General features: G+C 33.5%; 1 protein-coding gene across 8 annotated transcripts in view; it reads right to left on the bottom strand.

The window, feature by feature from the left end:
• The window catches only part of DMXL1 (Dmx like 1), a 152,750-nt gene that overhangs the window by 34,315 nt on the left and 94,957 nt on the right, over window positions 1-23,478 (bottom strand). For 5 of the 8 annotated variants that reach the window (XM_036020679.1, XM_036020680.1, XM_036020683.1 and 2 more), the window contains 8 exons: window positions 18,340-18,476; window positions 17,334-17,419; window positions 16,026-16,227; window positions 14,900-15,017; window positions 11,152-11,214; window positions 4,808-4,894; window positions 1,296-1,417; window positions 521-662 (listed from right to left, as the gene is read on the bottom strand). In XM_036020679.1, coding sequence (XP_035876572.1) covers window positions 521-662; window positions 1,296-1,417; window positions 4,808-4,894; window positions 11,152-11,214; window positions 14,900-15,017; window positions 16,026-16,227; window positions 17,334-17,419; window positions 18,340-18,476 — 957 coding nt within the window. The remainder of the gene's footprint in view (window positions 1-520; window positions 663-1,295; window positions 1,418-4,807; window positions 4,895-11,151; window positions 11,215-14,899; window positions 15,018-16,025; window positions 16,228-17,333; window positions 17,420-18,339; window positions 18,477-23,478) is intronic. The other 3 variants (XM_036020681.1, XM_036020682.1, XM_028509678.2) reach the window with 1 other exon arrangement.

Here is a 23,478-nt window from a genome sequence, read left to right as displayed (position 1 = left end):
CAAGTGGTGGGTAGAATTTAACCCACAGAGCATACCTTGCTGATTTGGACCCGTAAGTTCCAAATAATTATTACTTAAAATACAGCTCTTTGCCTTTTAAATATTTATTTAACATATTTGCCCTGGCTGGTGTGCCTCAGTGGATTAAGTGCTGGCCTGTGAATAAAAGGGTCACGGGTTTGATCCCCACTCAGGGCACATGCCTGGGTTGTGTGCTAGGTCTCCAGTAGGGGGCATGCAAGAGGCAGCCACACATTCATGTTTCTCTCCCTCTCCTTCTCCCTCTCTTCCCCTCTCTCTAAAAAGAAATAAATGAAATCTTCAGAAAAAAGAATCTTAAAAAATATTTTTTATCTTTTAAAAATGAAAACATATTCCTCATAATCAAAATTTACAATTCATAGCATGTATGACTTATGAAAAAGTTAAGAATTTCTAGATCACATTGATTAAAACATCCTTTATTAAGCTAGAGGGAAAAATTGGATATTTATATACAAATATTTTTAGCTTTACATACCACAGATGCTCCTCTGCCAGTCTGTGTACTACCGAGCCATGGCATGTTGATTGGAGTACCAGGACTGCTATGTGTATATGGGGTGGTACCTTGCACAGTGGTTAAATCATCAGGAGCATGTATAACCAAGAAATCTTCTGACCTACAAAGGAATGCCCATCAGAATGAAAGCAAACCATTTTTTTCCTTCTATATAATGGGAAGCTCTAACATATGACTTAGTTTTCCTTCAAAATCAATTGTTTTTTGGCCTGGCTGATGGCTCAGTTGGTTGGAGCATTGTCCTGTGGACTGAAAGGTCATGGGTTCCATTCCTGGTCAGGGCACATACTCAGGCACAGGTTTGATCCCTGAGTGGGGATGTTAGAGATGATGGCCAATCCATGTTTCTCTCTCGCACTGACATTTCTCTTTCTCTCCCCCCCATCTTCTCTCTAAAAGCAATGAAAAAATAATGTCCTCGGGTGAGGATTAAAAAATAAATAAATACATAAATAAATAAATAAATAAATAAATAAAATTGTTTTCAGCTCTTATCTCCAAACTCATAGACAACAACTTCATAGGCAAATAATTTCAGATTCCTTCACTTATTCTTTCAAGCCTCAGTTACCTCCTTTAGAGCTCCTAACACCCCCTTCTTTACTCTTTAGCATGTCAGCTTCCACTTATAATCTAGAAATATTCCTTTAAAAAATCTTTTTAAAGTTATAAGTCCTATGGAATCATCATTCAAATTGTAATGTTACTGAATAGAAACAAAGTATAAGGATACCCTTTGGTTTCCATTTCTATATCATCATCTACCCAAGTATAGATCTGTGTAGCCAGAATTCCAGAAACATCCAGTTCTTGGACATCATGGCTTGAAGCAATTGCTATGCAGTTTCTATTTGCCTGAAAAAGAAATCATATGGTAATTTTTCAATAATATAGCACAAGATGTATATGAGCTACTTTTGAAAAAGAAAACTACAAAACAGCCTCAAGAGACAGTAACAGAATATATAGCATCCTTACAAATGAATTATTTAAAAAATTAAATTCTGAGTGTAACAATCATCAGCTTGAGCTTGGAGATATGTTTTTGTTCTAAGAATTCAAGAACATCCAACAAAAAGCTAGCTATAACTGGTAATAGATGTTCTACTTTATTTCTTCTAGCACTGCCTCTCTAGTATTACTAGAATGGTACAATCTCTTCAAGGTTTACATAGTTTAGAACTGAGGAGAGAGATGATGAAGACAGGAATCCTGGAAGGTAGAGAAAGATGAGGGAGACAAGGAACACCAAAGTAATGAAAGTGTGGTGAATTATTCAAATAAGATACCGTAATATCACTTTCACCTAAAGCCTTTCAATCTTAGGTAAGAAAAGCAGAATCTGGGAAAAAATCATAAAGTGTTAGGGACAGGGAAAGGATGGATGGTAGAAGTATGCCAAAAAAGATCATAAACGAAAAGTTGGTCCGATTAAATATGTGAGTCAAAAATGTACATCTCTAAACCAGAAACTGGAAAGATACTGACCACAAAGAGAAAACAGGATTATGTAATTATGTAAAATGCTAATACAAACTAATTAGAAAAAAACCTGAGACCCCAGATGTAAATGAAAAAAGGATGTAACTAGACTGCTGGGAGATAATTCTTCCTGAGTCTCTTCTATATATCTTGACAGTGAGTCACTGACTGCCCTTTATTCCATAGCATTATATCTAGGACTCTGATATAGCTATAGTCTCTCCCTCCAAAACAAAGGGCAGGTATGCTTACTATCATTGGAAAAGATTTGGGTTCCCTAAACTCAGTGTTTCTCTCCTACAATGCAAACCACTTTCTGTGCAGGTATCATCTGACCCTCGCTTTGTCACTTGGGAATTATAGCTTAGGAACCAGAGCAAAAATAGATACATGGCTATTGTTTTTGCTACTAGAATTAAACTATCCTTTGTTTCTGGTCCAGGAGCCTTGTACCTTTTAACAGCATCCATTAAACTGTGAAAGCTAACTTGCTAGCTTATATGCAAGGGAATATCTTAGATCCTTCACAGTTTTTGACACATAATTCACAACTAAACAAATGGGGAAAGTTCAATCTCTTTGGCATTTTTAAATAATGCAATGTAAAGCAAAAGGTATTATTTATCAGCTACAAATGTAACAAACTGGAGGAATAAAAATTAAACAGGTACATTATTACACACTAAATGGGAGACTCTATATATGTAGATGATTATGCATTACTAGTTGCTCACATACATCCCACAACAAACAAAATTCTAGTTTGTTTTATAGCACAGAACATTTAAAATCATATTTCCTTCAGGAGAAGGAAGGCACTTACTGGGTGCAGACAATAATTTTGTATTTGTATTTGACATGTATATACCATATTACAACATGAGAACTGCCCGGTTACAGCCTGCTTCCAAACGTGCCTGTCTTGACAAGAACTAGTCATTGTTCAGGGGAAGACGTCTATGAGGGAAATGAGACAAATGATTCCTAAAAAGATAGGGAATTTCAGGGGAAGGGGGTAAAGATTTGAAGGAACTAGTATAAAGGACACATGTATAATAACAAGGGAGGGGTGGAGATGGGAGGGAGATGGGGAGGGATAGGGAGGTGGGCTGGGATGCGGGTAAAGGGCAGAAAACTACTTGAACAACAATTAAAATAAAATTAAATTAAAAAAAGATATGATAGAATGACAAAGGAACTATCTAGGAGAAATCAAAGAAAAGAGATACATAGCACAGAAAGATAGAGAACCTACTGGGGAAAAGATTGTTGAATGGATGCCATAGGATATACATCTAACTAATATTTAAAACTTGTTTTTAGATTACAAATACATGAGAAAGAATATAAGAGGTTGATCTGGAAAACGTCCAGCCATTGTTAACATAACAAGAATGGTCTGCAAGACATTGATGTCACCTGGCAGCCAGGGAGAGTGGACTGGAAATGCACATGCATGAACAATGACAACTTCACTGTACTAGTGAGTGGGGGCTGTAGAAGCTGGTGAGTGAGTATGTGTACTGTGTGGCTGTCACACTCAAAATGATGGAACTAGAGCAACAAATCTGCATCAAATTTTGCATTAAATTTGAACATTCCTCTGCAGAACCTAGAGGTTGAAATTTGTCTTAATCATTTTTAAAAGGCTTTCAGGGACGATGCAATGAGTGCAGCAAAAATAAAAGGGTGACACAAACACTTCAAAGATGGTCAAGAGTCTGTTGAAAGTGACCCATGTCTGGAAAGCCTACAACAAGCAGAACACCTGAGAATGTTGAACGTGTACGGGTTGCAATCCACAAAGATCCGGGACTGATGGTGTGAGAACTGGAAGCTGATCTGGGGATTCCAAAAACTGCTGTGTCCAAGATTTTGATGCAGGATCTTGGCATGAAATATATTGCAGCAAAACTCATTCCGCGACTTCTACCAGAACAAAAGGAACATCGTGCTACAGTTGCTAATGACTTGATTCAAACCACTACCAATGGACCAGATTTCTTCAATAAGGTCATAACTTTGAGGGGGACTGAGGCGTCATGTACGGTGTCTTATATCTTGTATCTTCTTAAATAAATGCCTCTATTTTTTGTTATTACATGGCTGGATACTTTCTGGACACACCTCATATATATCCTTTAAGTTAATGAAAATAAAACGAAGCAAGAACTTCTAGAAATCACTATAAACTCTACAGTAAAGCAAACAGGTAAGTAGAGGAGGAAAATGATTAAGAAATTTTAACCTAGGACAACTCACTGAACACAAGGCTACCTCTTCTGTGAGTAGCGCTAAGGAAGATGTTGAGTAGAAGGCTAAGGAATATAAAGTAAACGCTATAGTTGGGAAGCTATTACAGCTGTAAGTCAAAGAGGGAGAATTTCTCTGAGTCACATAAGCTTAAATTTTATCTCATATTAAGACCCATATTCAACATGTTCAAATAAAGAAAATAAAAAATGTTTTATTAGGGTAACCCTTATTAATGTGTTGCAGAAACTCTAAAGGCTATATCGCGTATGTAAATGCTTGATACTTCTCTCTGTATAGTAATAAAACATTTTATCTGCTATATATTTGAAACAAAAAATTATCAAACAATATAATCATTTTATAAAATAAAGAATTTATTCAGATTGCAATTTTAGGAGTGGGAAGCAGTTTGGGGAAAAAGAAATACTGATACCAAACAACGGACAGAACAGGAAACACTCTCCAACTATAAGTACTTAATACTTGAAGAAAAGTGCCTGTACTTACTTTATTAACAGCAAAGGCTGTAATGATATCAGATTCCTTATGAATAATTCTTGCTTTACCTCCAGGATATCCCAAATCTGCTTCTATCTAAATGGAGAAAAAGAAAATATAAAAATACAGTGATTTTAGTAATAGAAATATTATTATATACAACCTGTCATTTAATACTTGCATAATTATTTTCAGAAACTCTTTAGTTATTTCAAATGCAAAGGTACTATGTTACATGGTCATTATCCCCCAAACAAAATTTCTTTTATAAGGGGAAGTTAATTTTTTCAAACTTGCTTTTTCACATAAGATAGTTAACATGTATAACATACAAATACAACTTCATTAATTGCTTATGTTCCCAAGTTGTAATGAATTAACTTTAAAGGATCAAAACAGTTCAACTATTAAAGTAGCACTTGTTGACCACATTTCTTAGTATTATAATCCTTTGATAATGTTGTATAAATATTAAAAGATTAGATGATAAATATTTTAGGTTTTGTGGACCATGTGTCACTGCTACATATTCTTTTTTTTTTTAAAACAACCTTTATAACAATATAAAGGCCATTCTTAGCTCACAGCCTGTACAAGAACCGGTTGGATACGGCCTGCTGAATATAGTTTACTGAGTCCCGATCTAAAATAACATTTAATTTAAAAAAGAAAAACTTGAAACCACAAAAGGCAGAGTGGTCTGCCCAAGTCAGAAATCATTTTAGTAGCTGAGTAGACTATAATTCAATGTACTTTAGATAAGAGAGATATATTGGACCTTATGCTAACCACAGAGGTATACATAATACTTTTGAACTCAGGAGAGAGTGCTGTATAAAATCAGCATTTACTAAAATATTTACATAAATTTTTATCACCTCTGGGAAAAGGAGGAAGAAATTATTAAGAGTTGGGAATGTTGCTGAATGGAGGATAATTTCATTTTATTTTTCCCTCCCTAACCTTCAATCTTTAAAATGAATTACTATAAAATGGTTCACAACTTACTATGAAATACAGAATTAATGATCTGAAATTAGAATACAATGAATTTACTTCCTGCAAAATTTAGGTAAAATATCACCAATTGCCCATCCGTTACTTGACCACAGAACTGAGTAGGGTTAGCAGTATTCTCAAAAATGGCAACTGATAAGACAATATAATTGCAAAGTTGAAAGAGAATTATAAGTAACCAAACCAAAAGAGCTCTATGCAAACAACTCATAGTTACTGGATGTAAAAATGTGCAATATTTTCTGATCTAAAATGCAATTTGATTACAAACATAAGGGAATTGCAGTTTGCTAAATATTTTGTTTTATTTGAGGGCTAACTTCTTTTTTAAGGAAAGTCTTTGCTCTGCTGAGGTCCATCAACCAATAAGAATATAAAGAATAAGATTCTTTAATTTTATGAAAAATTTCAACTTAGTCACCTTTCTGCCTGGTATATAAAGCCCACTAAGTGTCCACCACTGGGTTTTGAATAAATTAAAAAAACAGAAAATTATATTTCCATGAAATAGAGGGATATATTAATAATGGGGGGGTGGACAAAACAGTTTCACCTTCAGAGCGTCTTCAGACTTGACACTCACTGGGGTGAAAGATCTTGCAGGCATGAAATTTAAAGAAACTTCTTCAATGTGGGAATATATTCGTGTCCTCTCATCTGTATTTACTAAAACATTGTTTAATAGCCTGGGCCCAAGATGGCCTGTGTGAGAGTCAACTGGTGGGTGGATAGGGGTAGGAATGGTGTTTAGCATCTCAAGAGGTCATGCATACTTAATTTTGAGAACAACCATAAGTGTTAGGAGATGAGATTAGAGAAGTAGGCAGGGTTTAGTTTGGAGAGGGTCTTAGAATCCATGATAAAGAGTTCAAATTTCATTTTTAGGGCTAGAAAGCCTGTGGAGGGACTTAATAGTTCTGGTGTTGTTAAGGCAAAATGTAAGGAAGGCATGTGTGAACGGTTCTCAGGAAACCATTAAGAGGCTGGTACAGTAACTGAAGTCAGAGGTAATGGTAGATTTGATTTGGGCAGCAGGAATGGTGGAATGACAAATGGTTGGAATTAGGGTGAATTTTGTTAAATGGACTGAGACTGCAGTATAAATAAAAGAGATGAAGCAAGATTAACTCCCTGTTTTCAAACCTGGTAGGTAACTGGGTGAGTGAGGGTACCATTTACTGAGACAAAAGTGAAGGAAAGAGTGGGTTTGGGTTGAGATTAGGGGAAGACAGAAAATTCTGTTTTGACATTCAGGGGAGGTAACTATTAGATTATATATGCAAGTCTGGAGTTTAGGAAATAAATGGGGATAGTGAGATTTAAGAGTTATCAGACTATGGATGATATTTAAGCCATGAGATAATCCAAAGAGAAGTAACAGGCTGCACAGGTTTGTAGTCTAAAAGTTGTAGGGTAACAGAATTTGCCACCCCAAAATATGTCTTTTGGGCATAAAAAATGTTTTAGGTTGATTAATTTTAAGAAACAGTAGACTCAGGAGGAGCTCTAAAACTCAAGTAGAAGTTATCCTTTGTAAAAGATATTTACATTTTCAAGGAAAATCCCTATTAGTAAGTTTCTCCCTAGCTGTATCAGAAAGAGGGTGATGACCTTGTCTCTAGAAATTCTTATCAACACAGAAGACAAAGACTTAAATCTGCATGTGCATCCTGGTAACCTCCTATAACTAACTCGCCCACCCCCAATATCTTTTGTCTTCAGCTGAATGATATTTAAGGTGGTGGCTTCCGCCATTAGGACAAGTTACTCAGTTTTCCTTGGTCTCTTGCATGTATACAGAAGTATACAAGTTATTAAACTTTTGTTTGTTTTTCTCCTGTTAATCTGTCTTTTATTACAGGGATACCTCAGCCAAGAAGCCAGAAGTATAGAGAGAAAGTTATTTTTCTCCCCCTACAGAGCAATAGGCTATATCATAGAGCGAGCCTGGGTATGTAGTCGGCTATATTTTTGAGGTTTGTGTTAAGTACACTATGATGTTCATTCAGTGACGAAATTGCATAATGATGCATTTCTCACACGATATCTCTGTTGTTAAATTGTGCAAGACTATAGTAGCAAAAAAAAACAAACAAAAAATAAAACACTTGACAAAACCCAACATCCCTTCCTGTTTAAAAACTTTTAATAAGTTAGGAAGAGAAAGAAACTTCCTTAACCTTATAAAAGGTATTTAATAACAACCCTATAGATGACATGTTACTTAATGACAAAAAACTGAATGTCTTCTCCCAAGATAAGAGTGTCTGCTTTCACTGTTTCTATTTAACATTAGACTAGAAGTTCCAGCTAGTACAATAACACAATGGGGTATTAGCATAAAGATAAAACAAATAGATCAATGGTCCAAAATAGGATCCAGCAATAAACTTACACATATATGTCAATTGATTTTTTTAAAGGAAAAGGCAATTCAGTGAAAATTAGTGTTTTCAACAAATAGTATTGGAATAATTGATACACCCACAATTAAAAGAGTAACTGTGATCCATACTTTGCATCATACAAAAATTAACTCAAAGTGGGTAACAGATCTAATTGTAAAACTAAAATTATAAAATATCAGAGCAGAGTAGAAGAAAATCTTTGTGACTTTAGGTTTGGCAAAGATTTCTTAGATAGGACATCGAAAAGAAAATCCATATACAGAATGAATTTTGATGAGGTCCAATGTTTCAGCTAAGAACTTCTGTAGTTAAAAAAAAATGTAGAGAATGAAAAACAAGCAAATGACTAGGAGAAAATATATGCAAATTGCTTATCATGTATAAAGGATTTGTATTTAGAATATATAACAAACTGTTAAAACTCAATTAAGAAAACATACAACCTAATAAATATATACAAATCTGAAAAGATACTTCAACAAAAAAGTTATACAAAAGGCAATTAAGTACATGATCTGATTCTTGATACAAATCAAAAACCACAATGAACTACTACTACACACCTACAAGAATGGCTAAAATAAAAGGTTGATGACCATACCAAGCATCAGTGAGGATATGAAGCAACTGAGATTTCATACCCTGCTGCTGGGAATGTAAAATGTTTCTACCACCCTGGAAAATACTTGAGCAGTTTCTTAAAATGTTAACCATGCACCTAGAATATGATCCAACTGTCCCACCCCTAGGCATTTACACAAGAGAAAGAGACTTATGCATGAATATTCTAAGCAGTCTTATTTGAAATAACTCCAAAATAGAAATAGCTTAAGCATTCATCAACAGGTCAATGAATCAACAAATTCTGGTATAGCCATACAATGAACACACATCAGCAATAAAATACTGAAAAATACAATATGGAAGAATCTCAAGAAAATTATATTGAGAAAGTACAAAGAAAAGAAATACATATTGTATAATTTCATTTATAAAAATTCCAGCAAATGCAAACTATAACATCAGGAAACAAATTGGTAGTTGCCTAGAGAGAAAAAGGACAAAGGTGAGAGGAGAAAAAGCAAGGGAAAAATTAAAGTTTTGGGGGTAAGGGATATATTAATTATCTTTTAAAAAATTGATTGATTTGAGAAAGAGGGAGTGAGAGAGAGACAGGGATAGAAACAGTAACTTGCCCCTCTGCCCATCCATGCATTCCTTGGTTGCTTCTTCTATGTGCCCCAATCAGGGATCAAACTCACAATCTGGTGTATTGGGACGATGTTCCAGCCAACTGAGATACCTGGCCAAGGCAGTTATATTAATTATCCTGATTGTGCTGATGGCCTTATCCATGTACACATATGTGAAAATTAATCAAACTCTACTTTGATAAATGCGTACAGTTATTTTAAGTCAGGTATAGATAATAAAGCTGTTTAAAATAAAATTGTCAGCCCTGGCTGGCGTAGCTCAGTGGATTGAGCGCGGGCTGCGAACCAAAGTGTCACAGGTTCAATTCCCAGTCAGGGTACATGCCTGGGTTGCAGGCCATGACCCCCAGCAACTTCACATTGATGTTTCTCTCTCTCTCTCTCTCTCTCCCCCCTTCTCCCTCCCTCCCTCCCTTCCCTCTCTAAAAATAAATAAAATCTTAAAAAAAAGAAAAAATATAATCTTAAAATAAAATAGTCACGCGTGGCTTGAAAAACTCTGACCAAAAAAAGGTTATAATGTTAACAAAACACAATGACTGACATCATACTACTTCTAATGTCGTATGATGACTATAGCAATACAACATTCTAATTAAAATTTTATAAACAGAGTCAAAAGAAAAATCTTTGGATAAAGATTCATGATAATGCATAGACTGTAGTAATTAGTGATTAGTAAAGGCAAAGAATATTGTTAACTAATTAAAAGTTTGATTTATATTCTCATGAAAATCCCAGAGGTCATTAGAAATTTCCCAAGTATAGACTGCATATATTTATTTTGAAAAGGTTTTGGTTATAATAAACATTTGACATCAAATCAGTCTTTTTTATTCATTTTATAGAATTCTCCTATTTTACCAAATATTTGGGAAAGAATATGAGGTGGGTTTCACAGAGCTAAAAAAATTTTTTTTCATTTTATGTTTTATTGTTTGTGCTATTACAGATGTCCCATTTTTCCCCTTTCACTTCCCTCCACCTAGTCTGCCCCCAACTTCCACAGTCAATCCCCACACCATTGTCCATGTCCATGTGTCCTTCAAGTATGTTCTTTGGCTAATCCCCTCACCCTTTGAGAATTTTTTCCCCTAAAACTTACTCTGTTGAGATGGTCTTAAAAATCCAAATGTGAAACACATGAATCATATATCAATCTAATAAAAGCTGTATTTGAATGTATGATCATAGAACATTTGGTGGTTATTTTATGGTTGTGTAAATTCTCATCCTTTGTGCCATTATTCTCTATTACTATGAGTATTTACTATACATAAGGCAAGGTACCATATTCTATTTCTTATCAGTAAAATAAATGCTATATAATAATATTTGATATGTTTTAAGAAATTAAAATGAAATATTTTTAACTTCAAAAATGATACTTGCAAAAACAGAATACTACTACTATAACTCCATAATGACTATTGTAATTACATTTTATTAAGAACTTTAGCTGTATGTACTCAGAAAAATCTGTAGCCAAAACAGGATACATTCAACTCCTTTTAAAATTGCATTCTCTTATTAATAAAATAGAAATAATGTTATGATTGCAATTTTAATTTGTAAAAATAAAAGAAAAATAAATTGAGGGAATAGTAATTTAATTGCATTAAAAACAAAGTATGATCCAAAATTAAATACAAACACTTTGTTTTTCTCGTTAAAGAATGCAATTTCTAATTTCAGTTGAATGAGGCTTTTGTACCTTATTGATGTTTGGCTTCTCCATCACAGAATTTTTGATGGTTTCACAGTTGTCCTCTAATGACTTCATCAAGAAAGAATAATCACATGACAAAGAGTAAAGACGAGATATAACATGCAAAATACTTGGGGTGTTTTTTAAAATTAATTTTTAACCCAATTTACTAGAAAGCAACATTGGACTGAGCAACAAGGAGTTATTATTTTTTAAATTTCATACATCTTAAAAGAATGTGTGGGGTAAATGGTTAGAGGTAAGGGGCTAGGAAAAACTTAAACCCTTAGAATGCATTAACAACCACTATAAATTTTATTCTATCTCCTAAGAAAATTTTACTCATTGAACTTACTTTGAAATGTTGACATTAAAGCAAGACTGTGCTTGTTTCCAGTACTTTATATTACAAATTTCAGAGCTACTGGTGCCAGAGTGCCCTCAACCGAAAATTAAAGTCATTGTTCTCTCACACAGTACTATGTCTTGTCTCAATTATGATATCTCATTCCTCATGAAAACCTCCTGATTAAAACAATTTGACTACTAGGTTTCTAATTCTCTCCTTGTCTTAATTTAGCCAGAAATACTCAATAAACTGTTTAGAGGCACACATGCTTCTTCTTTTTATTTGTGAATAAAAGTATACTTATTCTTTATTAATTTAGTATATGTGTATCCGTAAACATATTAATACTATACTGTAAAGTTGTGATTTAAAAGTGTAGAGTCTCTCTTTTTTAAAATTAATTTATAGGTATGACACTGCTTAATAAAATTGTGTTTCAGGTACACATGCTTCGTAAAAAGGGATATTAGCACTAGTTAGAGCAAGAGCTGGTTCAAACTTTCAGTTTTTCTCAGAAAATGAAAGAAAACAGAAAAAGAAATTAGGGACAAGATGAGAGCTGCCAAGCATTTTTTTGTTTTTGTTTTTGTTTTTGGTCAGGAATGATTCAGATGTAGTCTGTTTGCAGCTATCTTTACTTAATTTCCAAATAAATACAGATAGGAAAGACCTTCTATTTTAAAGGTGCATGTACTGGTAAACTACATTATGTAGGAAAAGAAAGATCTGAAGATACACCAGAATTTTAACATCAGATGAAGAAAATTTCATTTTCAAATATTTTATAAAGCATAAAGAAAACAGCAGCACTTTGAAAATATTCTCCATCATCTCCCATTCAAAATACAGGACTTATCATGTATCTATTTCCTAATCGTCTGAAAAATCAGAGTGATTTGAACTTAACTATTTAAGTATAATCATTATTTTATTTTTTAAAAAAGGGAATGCAGGTAATATTGTTAATAACAAAAATAGGCTAGTCAACTTTCCAGTAAAGATTAAATAATTTTATACCAATTCTATAAAGTTCATATTTTGTTCTATCCAATCTATGTTTTACTATAGAAAATTTTCCTTTTTATATTCCCTTTATCAAAATGTCCCTACCTTTAAAAAGTATCACCTCAAGAATAAAACAACTAAGTGGTAACATAGCATTTCTAATAACTACCATTAACCATGTCAAGTTTTTAAATAAGTTAAATGTACTAGTTAAAACATTGCAAAATAAAATTTATTTTACTCATTTTGAAGATTAAATAAAATAAAATATAGAGAAAGTACAGGATCCAGCAGAAGTAAAACCTGCTTGAGTGTGGTTGGTAAGGTAATAATATGGGTGTAATAATTTTTAACTTGAACATTTCACCTAAAATGTCATATGGTGTGCTTGAGTGTGATACTGTTGTTACAGAATTACATGCTTATGATTTTGTAATAAAAAAATTTATAATAAAAAAATGGCATCATTTGTGCTAGACCCTGTATTTAGCTTACTATCAAGTTTTTAGTCCAACATTCATATTATTGCATTTGATTAAAATAATTATAATACAAAAATAACTTTACTTGTTTATCTTCTACCTTACTTATTCTGGCTTCATTATGTCATTCTACTCTCTGAATTCTAACTAAACAATCTAGTTGTACAATAGTCTTTTGTTTGTTTTGAGAACTATTTCATTTCCCAAATACACTAAATATATTAGAGATAGAGAAGTGTCTTATTTTTACAACTATATTAATCAAATATGACAATGTTTTTTAAACAAATAACTTAGTACTTGTTTTGCCAAATGTGTATATTTATATAACAAGGTACATTAGAGAAACCAAAGAAGTAACAAGCACAGTAAAATTTTTTAACATCAATGTATGACAGAAACATCGACTGGTTGTCTTTTGCATGCACCCCAGGCAGGGACTGGGCCTGCAACCCAGGCATGTACCCTGACCTGGAATTGAACCAGCAACCTTTTGCTTTGCAGGAGGCCATTCAACAAACTGAGCAACACCAGTCAGAGCTCACATGCTTTTTATACAGAGCAATGCAGCAGTGCTTTATACATTATTGTCAGAATGCTTTAACTTGTAATAAATTATTTGAGACAAAGATATATTTAAAATAAGTAATATCACCTCACCAGTAAACATATATTAAATAGTTTGACACTCTTATTCATTTTTATAATTTTACTTATCAAAAATTTGCTTAAACTGTTTTAATGGTACTTCATTTACTAAATAAGATATATATTACTTATGGTTATATAGAAATACTTCCATTTGTATCGTATCTATTGTATTTATTATTTGCTTAGATGTCAATGTTATACTAAAGTATACATGTCAATAGTCTTCAAAGTTAGGAAAAACACTATATATTGTTTCCTTGCTTGGGTAATCAAATATATTTACATAAACAGGCAAATACTAATTAAGAGCATGTGCAATTGCCTCTTATAAATTAGTGTTTAAATTGAGAGAATGAAATATATGTAATTATCCTTTTTTTAAATGAGGTTAGATTTTTTCCTTTTTTTTCGATGAGGTTAGATTTTCCTTTTTTTTTCAATGAGGCTGGTCTGTACTAACTTGTCTATTAAGAAAAGATTCTATTTCCTAATTTACCCAACAGAAATACCTTCCTTTTTTTCCTTTCACATCAAAACCTGTACAAACCTTGCTGTCAGACTACCTCAGTGCATCTCAAAATCTTATCTACAGACCAGTAGCCAGTTCTGAACTTTGTTACTGGTCCATGAGAAGGAATTAACTGTATCACTAAATCCACTATTTAGTTTACCTGATATTTTTTAATAGCACAATTGTCTCAACGAAGAAAACAAAATGTTAATTTACGTTCAGGTGCAACTTGCCCATATCATCAAACTGAATCTTTTTAGTAGCAATGAACTGAGAAAAATAATCATTATAATTATAATATCAAGGTGTAATCAGCCAGTTACAGTATTACTATAGAGTTTGCAAAATTTAATTAAGATGCATAATCAATAGGATAAAAAGAAAATGTACATATTTGACATGTTTTCAGTATATAAACCTAATGTCAATTAAACTAAGGTAAACTTCTTTTAACTGTTACATGAAAATCATGGGAACTTTCTACTTTTTCTCTTAAACTGGTGATCATGAGAGCTCAAAACAGGAAACAACACCTTTTGGGGAAAAAAAGTCCCAAATACATCTGAATTAGTTACTTTAAATAGATTTAAGAAAATACTGACCCTCTGTTTCCTTTTCAATCACTTTTCTATACATTAACTGCATAAGATATGCTTATGACAAAAAATGAGTCTATAAAAAGCAACTTATTTTATGGTTATATAATACAAAAGACTTCAATAATAAAATAATAAACAGGATTTAACTTATACGAACCTCATTTAGACACCTTTTCTTTGTGAATATATTTCGGATAAAGGTTTCCTGAATTTCTTCTTGTTTCACCAAGTACTGCCAAAGTCTCTTTACAGACAGCGCCAGGTGATGTTTGGATCTACAGAGAGACAGTATATTTAATTATACACTCCAGAGATTTCTGATTAACTTGACCACACTTCCTTGGTATTATATAAATGCTTATAATAATAATTAACTAGAATTAGACCAGATCATTTAGGGCCTCAATCAGCAAACTTTTTCTTAAAGGACTGCATACTAAATATTATATGTTTTGTAGGCCAGATGGTCTCTCATACAGTTACTCAACTCTGCCAATGAGGTGGAAAAGGAGCCAGAGATGATATTAAAATGAAAGGTTGTAGCTGGCATTCAATAAAACTTTATAATGTAGAATGAGAGGTGAATTTAGCCCCAGAGGAGGCAGTTTGCTGACCTTTAACCTAGGAATATAATAATTATGCTCCCTAGAAGAGATCTACAAGCAGAGCTATTCCAAGTGTTATCTATGAACACGTACCAGTCCAAGAAGTCAGTCACTGAAGTGCATGAGGTAAGAGCTTATGAAAAAACTGTAAATGAACTATGTTATTAAGTAACTAATACATTGTTGAGTTCAGTTAATATTTTTTATAGCAAGACTTTGATGAAGCAAGCACTGTGCTGTTTTACTTTTTAGTGCAAACACTTTACTCCTCAAACAGCAAATTTATTTGCTAACTGGCTATTTTGAACAGCACTGAATGAGAGAATGGGTTGTAGTAAAAACCAGTCTGCTTTTCATTTTTGAAAATAAGATTATCAGATCACAGCCAAGCCCATTCAATTACTACTTATTGTCTATAGTTGCTTTCACTCTACAATGGCAAGGTTGAATAGTTGCCACAAGGATTAATAAGGTCTCCAAAGCCTAAAATATTTACTTATTTGGACTTTTGCAGGAAATGTTTGCAAACTTTTGGACTATAATATGCATCACACAAAGTGACAGATACAAGCTTAGAACAGCAAATTAAACACAAAAGGACTTAATTTTTTTTAGTTTAAATACTACCAGAAAATACTCTGATGTAGTTAAAAAAACAGTATCCAAAGGAAAACCTACTTGAAAGGAGTATTTGTAGGTTCCAGCAAAGCTTTGTGGCGGAGAATTGCAGGACCTGCAGACGAACTATCTTCAGAAATATGACTTGCAATATAGTTTTGAGGTGGCCCACCATGGATTTCAAGTCGTCGGAGAAGAACTTGCTCCCAACATTGAAGAGTTTTTAAAACTGCGTGACAAAGTGGTGAACAAACAGGAAGCTCTAAAACAAGAAAATAAAATTGACCTGCATTTATCTTCTGCAGTAAATTGTATAAGTATGACTGAGATATTAACACACATTTTGGCAGAGGAGATGTGAAGAGAGGCAGGCATAGAAATCTAGAGAACTAACAAAGGACTGTCATAAATCTCTGTAACATTTCAACATAATTAGGTAGCCAAGGACTAAAGAAAAAAAAGGGCATCTAAGTTGAAATTACATTAGAGCTTTAATACTAGTACTTGGAATAATATTTATGACATGATTTAAATGACTGCTATGTCAATCACTGCTTTTGACTTTAACATGAAAAAAAGTACCCGAATATTATAAAAGTATGTCTGGGAAGAAAATTAATTGCTTTAAACCTTTGTATCAGTCCAATTTCTGCATGGCATATAATTAAGGTTTGCTTAGAAAATAAAATAATACACAAAAGCTTAAAAATGTTACATAATACTGTGAAACTCATTACTTTCCAGTTCTACACTTCCATACTCTTGAATCCTAACCCCACCCTCAAATTTCAGTGATTCCTCCTATTTACCTACAAAAACCTAAACATGCTTGTACTGTGATTCTTGATTTTAGAATTGATCTTCTGATATACTACTATGGAATATGAGAATAAACTCCTCTCTCCATCATTCTAATATAAGAACATAATTTTTAGTTACATTGGTATTTTAATCTTTACTTTTTAATATTTATATTTAAATACAGATGACAGCTGAATCACCTGGTATACTATCATGCACTTTTGTTTTCTGTACAAGCTTTTCCTCCCTTGGAGTTAATAATCACTAAGTTTTTGCATTTACTTAGTTTTCTATGTGTCTATCACTATAAAATCTCTCAATACCTCGGCTATAGCTGTAAATACAGTCTCAATACAGTCAATCATTTCAGGTTCACATCCCCTGCTTTCTCGGATATTGTCCTCCTAAGAGCACCTAACAATATGATACATATTATTTACAGACATATAGTTTGGTTAACAGAAACCTATCTTCTATCACAGGAAGTTATTAGACTTTTCTCCATTATTTGAAAAAAATACAAAATAGTAAATCAAAAGCAATGACTACCAATTCACATTAAATTACCTGCAAGATCATGACCTGCAAAGGGATAGAAAGTCTTCAAATTGTTGAGCACCAACTGCACCATTGCCAAGCGCATCAATGACCAACTAAAAACAAAGCAACAGACCTGTTAAATATTTATTTAGGGATTTAGAAGAGTATACCACCACCACTCTCTGATCCAATGACTCTACTACTAGTAACTTACCCAAAATATATACATCCAAAAAACCAAACAAAAAAATATGCATGCAGCTACTCACATATGCATTATCTACAATATCAAAAGACTGTCATTTTACTGTTCATAGTTTTGACCTTCTTCTCTTTCTTAGATAAGTCCCTTTAACATTCATATAATAATGTCTTGGTGATGATGAACTCCTTTAACTTGACCTTATCTGGGAGGCACTTTATCTGCCCTTCCATTCTAAATGATAGCTTTGCTGGATAGAGTAATCTTGGATGTAGGTCCTTAAAAATTTATATTCTTCTATCATACCACTAACAGACCATGTCTTAATATTTCTGTTTTATCTCAAATATACCTTTACAGATATAATCAACATACTAATAAAAGCAAGATAACAAATATACCATCACTCCTACATGTAAGAATAATGCTCACTGAGGGTGAGCACCTTAAACATTTATGATTTTTATCATATGTGGAAGTCACTTTTGAAACATTAATTAATGATGTTAGAATACTAGTGTTTTATGGAAAAAACATTATTTTCCAGGCTGAAACAGTAGGGTTTATTTATATCAGGGTGTAAAAATCAAGGAATAATCTGATCACAGTATTTGTGAGGACAGATAAAAAGTATAGGTCATCCATTCATGGAAAATAAAAAAAATTAACTGTGGAATTATAGTTAAGTAAAGGAATTTACCAATTTCATCTAAAGAAGTCTAAATTATAGTATGTTTTAAGTCCCAAGCCTCTAATTTCACATGTGTTATTCTAAAAAAACATCATATATAACATGATTTTAAAAAAAGCTTAAAATAAAGTATTCCATACCTGTATGAATTTGAATTAGAATGCTCTTGGAGATGGAAATCGGAATCTAAAACATGGTCATCATCATTGTCGTCATCACTGTCCAGACTTTCCTCTGAATCATATTCTCCTCTACTTAGGGAAGGAGGTAGAAAGGGCTAAAATGAAAAAGTTACAGAATTTATCATTCAACTTTCTGATTTAATCCATTTAATTACATAGTCCAATATTAGCAATTTATCCCATTATAGTATACTTCGTTATAAGAAGTAAAACCAGAAATTGGCTGCTGCTTGTTTTTTTTGACATTCTATGCTTTTGACATCACTTTATACAATTCCCTCACTTATTCATCCATTCATCAAAAAATTTATCAAGTATCTATTGTGTTAAAAAGCATACTTGAGCCCTGACTGGCGTAGCTCAGTGGATTGAGCACGGGCTGTGAACCAAAGTGTCGCAGGTTCAATTCCCAGCCAGGGTACATGCCTGGGTTCCAGGCCATAACCCCCAGCAACTGCACATTGATGTTTCTCTCTCTCTCTCTCTATCTCCCTCCCTTCCCTCTCTAAAAATAAATAAATAAAATCTTTAAAAAAAAAAAAGCATACTTGAGCCCTCACTGGTGTTTCTCAGAGGACTGAGTGCTGGCCTGGGAACCAAAGGGTTTGCCAGTTCGATTCCCAGTCTAGAGAACATGCCTGGGTTTTGGGCCAGGTCCCCAGTAGGGGGTGCACAAGAGCCAACCACATATTGATGTTTCTCTCCTCTCTTTCTCACTCCCTTTCCCTCTCTAAAAATAAGTAAAATTAAAAAGATTTAAAACATAAGTAAAAAGCATAGTTGATATAAAAAATTTTAAGACATGTACATAGTCATTGCCTTCATAGAGCTGACATTTTAATGAGAAAAATAGGCAAATTGTGCTAGAAAGGAAAGAAGATATTAGGATAGAGAATATTAACAAAAATTGAGATAAGCTGATCATGAAAGGACTCTGAAAAGTGGCATTTAAGTGAGACGTAAATGGCAAGAAAAATAGGGAAGAAATAAAGACAAAAGGGAAGAAAAGAATTTTAGGCAATGGAAATAGTATGCAGAAAGGTTTTAAAATGGGGAAAAATTTGGTATAAAAAAATAACAGGATGTGTTGGGATAAAGGTAGAAAGAGAATGGGAGATAACAGGTCAGGAAGGGCTTTTATAGGTCACAGTATACAGAGTGTAACAGAATGCCACCAATGATTTTTAAGTAGAGGACAGGTATTGAGATTTATATCTTAAGAATATTACTATTACCACTAATTTACGAGAGAAAAGTCAAATGCAAGAGTAGAAATGGAGACATCGGTAACTAAGGCAAGAATTGTCAGTCTACATTCAGGTGTTAGTGATGGAGATGAAGAGGAACAACAGATTCACAATATATTTTGGGAAAAGTATTGATATGTTTGCTGATAAATCTGGAGAGCAAGGGAAATATAGGAAAAAGATGATTTCTGGCTTTCTGGATTGACCAACTATAAGTAAAAAGATGCAATTTACTAAAATAAGAGGACTCTGGTTGTGAGAGAGGTGGTGTTAGAAAAAATAGATACCAAAACCCAAATCTTTAAGCTCAAGATTCACAGGTAAGGTAGAAAAAGAATGAAGAATAGAGACTATGAAGGAATAAACAGTAAGATTAGGGAAAAAACTAGAAGAGACTAGCATCAGAGAATAAGAGTTTAAGTATTTCAAGAATAAGGAAATGGTCACATGTACTGAATATTGCTAAAAGGTCATATAACATGATCAAGAAGTTTCTGTTATATTTGACATGGGAGCCACCTGAATCTCAACAACAGCAGTTACAGCAGGGTAGTTGTGTCAGATGTCATACAACAGGTAAATATAAAATGGATCTAAGGTAATAAAAAAAATGTAGTACCCCCTTTTCCATGGTTTTGCTTCCCTTGGTTTCAAATTGTATGTGATCAACTGCAGTTCAAAAATATCAAATGAAAAATTACAGAAATAAACAATTCCTAAGTTTTAAAATGCATGTTGCTTTGGGTAGCATTATAAAATCTTGCATTGTCCCACTATCCTCCCCAAGACATGTATCATCCCTTTGTCCAGTGTGTCTATGCCGTAAATGTTACCTGCCAATTAGTCACATGGTAGCCATCTTGGTTATCAGATAGACAATTGTAGTATTGCAGTATTTATGTTCAAGTAACCCTATAGTAGCCAAACACCTATGTCATTCATCTCACTTTATCTTATCACGTAAGCATTGTATCATCTCATCTCATCACAAGAAGGGTGAGTACAGTACAATTAGATATTTTGAGAGAGAGATACCACTTTCACGTAACTATTACAGTTTACTGTCATTATAATTGTTCTATTTTATTGTTATTGTTGTTAATCTCTTACTGTGCCTAATTTATAAATTAAACTTTATCATAGTTATGTATGTATTAGAAAAAACATAGCACATGCCATTGACCCTGAAAATATGGGTTTGAACTATGTGAATTCACTTACATGGGATTTTTAGTAGATTCACATAGTTCAAACCTGTGTTGTTCAAGGTCAACTGTATTTTCAATCTACGGTTGGAAATCTGCATATGCAGAAGGCTGGCTACAGTTGTACATGAATTTTCAACTGTGTGTGTGTGTGTGTGTGTATGTGTGTTGGGGAAGGGGGATTTGGAACATGTGTGTGGATGTAGACATGGGGACTGCTGCATATAGTTTTAAAAAGTTGAGTAAGAATAGGAAACAGGAAAATGGGTTAACAGCTGTAAAATTTTGGGGTCAAAACAGGAAAGCATATTTCTATACCGCTGGAAGAAGCCAATAAAGAGGAGAAAACTGAAGTCATAGCAAAGAATAGAGAAGAAAAGGATGGGATTCAGAACAGAACTGGAGTCTTTGATAGGATGGACTCTTCATAATAACAGGAGGAAAGAATAAGATGGGAGGAAATATATTTATAGCTTCATTAGTAGCACGATAAAAGAGGTTTGATTTTATTTTTTTAATAACTTAAGAGATGAGGTCATCAGTTAAGAGTGAGAGTGGAAGAGATGTGGGAAATTTGAAAAGTTATAAAATCTTGTGTCTTGGGATGCCTAGTAAAGAAACACACTAGGGAGGACAGAACTTCTGGAACAGCTGAGTGAGGAGGTTGGTAAGTCCTCTCCCAAAAAGCAATACTAAAACTGCACAAAATTGTCAAAAAGAATTTAAAGACATTAGAAATTGACCAAATGCATGTAACACATAAAGCAATTTTCAGGAAAAATCTACTCAATCTTTGGTAAAATAGTAAGAATCTGGCATTTCAGCCAGGGGTAACCCTCATCCCCACTCCTGACACTCTGTGGTACAATTTTTCTACTAGGGCCAGAAGGGCAGTCTGTGAGGACTAAGAACTCTGCTTCTTGGCTGGAGGAGACTGACTTTAATAAAAATTCAATGCCCAGTGACACTATCAAAAACAACAGATATTTTAGTAGTAAACAATTAGGGAAGGCTAACATCTCAACTGTCCTGATGCTATGATACAGATTGGGGCAAGAGCAGACCAATCAGAAATTTAACAAGATCCAGGGATAAGAAAAACTTGCTAATCAAGACTCTTGCATCCAGCAAATCTATGCTTCATAAATGAAGGTAAAATAAAGATATTCCCATATAAATAAAGTGCTAGGAAACATTTGTTCAATGAATAAATGATTCTGCAAAAGGCAACGAGGAAAGAAGAAATTCAAATGCCCTTCATTACACTGAAGCATGTAAGATACAAGAAAAATAAAAGCAGCTGCTTAACAGGCCAGGGGCATGGATGTCAAGAGAAAATAGTGAGGTGTCAATTAATTCAAGGCAGTAAGGAGAATGTACAGAGGCTGAGGATTTGAAGAATTTGGCTGATCACAGGAGAAAGAGATATATGCAGGCAGTTCTTGTTTACATGTAATGCAGGAATGTAAAATGACTATGTAAGCTGAAGCCATGCAAAGCAATCTTAACAATCAACAGAAAGTTACAAATGTTCTGTGACTTAAAATATTTGTCAAGGTAACAGAAACTCTCACAGTCAGCTAGGGAAATTAGAATATAATAGAGGTAGTATTTATTTTGTACACTGTAATTAAAGTATTAGAAATATGGAGAATTAAAGTGTCTTATTTTTTGTAAAAAATTCATCGAGGACTTTGAATAGCACTTGCCACCTTCTAACTGTATAATTTAGGACACAAAGCAAGCATCTTTTCTAATCCTTGGCAAATTGGCATACTCCTATCTAAGTCTGTATCAGCTTCTAACATCTTATGCTCTGTGCTTTCAATGTTGTGAAATATGACCCAGAGTTCCTTTAATGGGAAGTTTTTTTTTCTTCTAATATCACTATCTTTATCCTTTTGTCATGCTTTCCTCATTTATGTTGATAAGTTGGCCTTCGCTAGATTGCCCTGGCTGCACATCTACAGTCTCTTGAATGACAGCAATGTCAATAATCCCAAAGCTAGCTAATTTTTCTTTTCTTTTTTTTTTTTTTTAAATTTACTTATTTATTTTTAGAGAGGGAAGGGAGAGAGATAGAGAGAGAGAGAGAAACATCAATGTGTGGTTGCTGGGGGTCATGGCCTGCAACCCAGGTATGTACCCTGACTGGGAATCGAAGCTAATTTTTCTATAACTTTACATTTGATTTGAATTTCACTTCCAGTACTTTCACTTTTCAATTGTTTTTGTGCACCTTTATCAGTGTTAGCCAATTCCTTTTTCTAATTATCCAATTTTATAAAATGTCACTTGTGTCTATCCTGGGAGACAAGGAGGCAGGATACCACCCCTTTTTCTGACGGCTACGAACTGAATAACAGGCACTAAATGACCAATCACTGTCAGGCTTTGGAAGAACTACTGTGATTAGTCTCTAATCATGAAGCGCATCTGTTAATTTTCATTGTAATCTGTGAACTGAAAAGCTAGCAGGGAACTCTGTACTTTATGCAATTATTCATATTTAACATACTGTGATAAATTCAAACTTGAACCATGTTGATGAGAGACTGATGTTATTTAATTAAAAGTGGTAAATGAAATTTGTATATATTGGAACAATGTAGTACTGCCTGTAGTACAGAAAAGGAATAAGAATA

The sequence above is a fragment of the Phyllostomus discolor genome, chromosome 3, assembly GCF_004126475.2.
Source record: "Phyllostomus discolor isolate MPI-MPIP mPhyDis1 chromosome 3, mPhyDis1.pri.v3, whole genome shotgun sequence".
Taxonomy (NCBI): Eukaryota; Metazoa; Chordata; class Mammalia; order Chiroptera; family Phyllostomidae; genus Phyllostomus; species Phyllostomus discolor.
The sequence above is the reverse complement of the archived record's forward strand: the minus strand, read 5'-3'. Positions and strand labels throughout refer to the sequence as shown.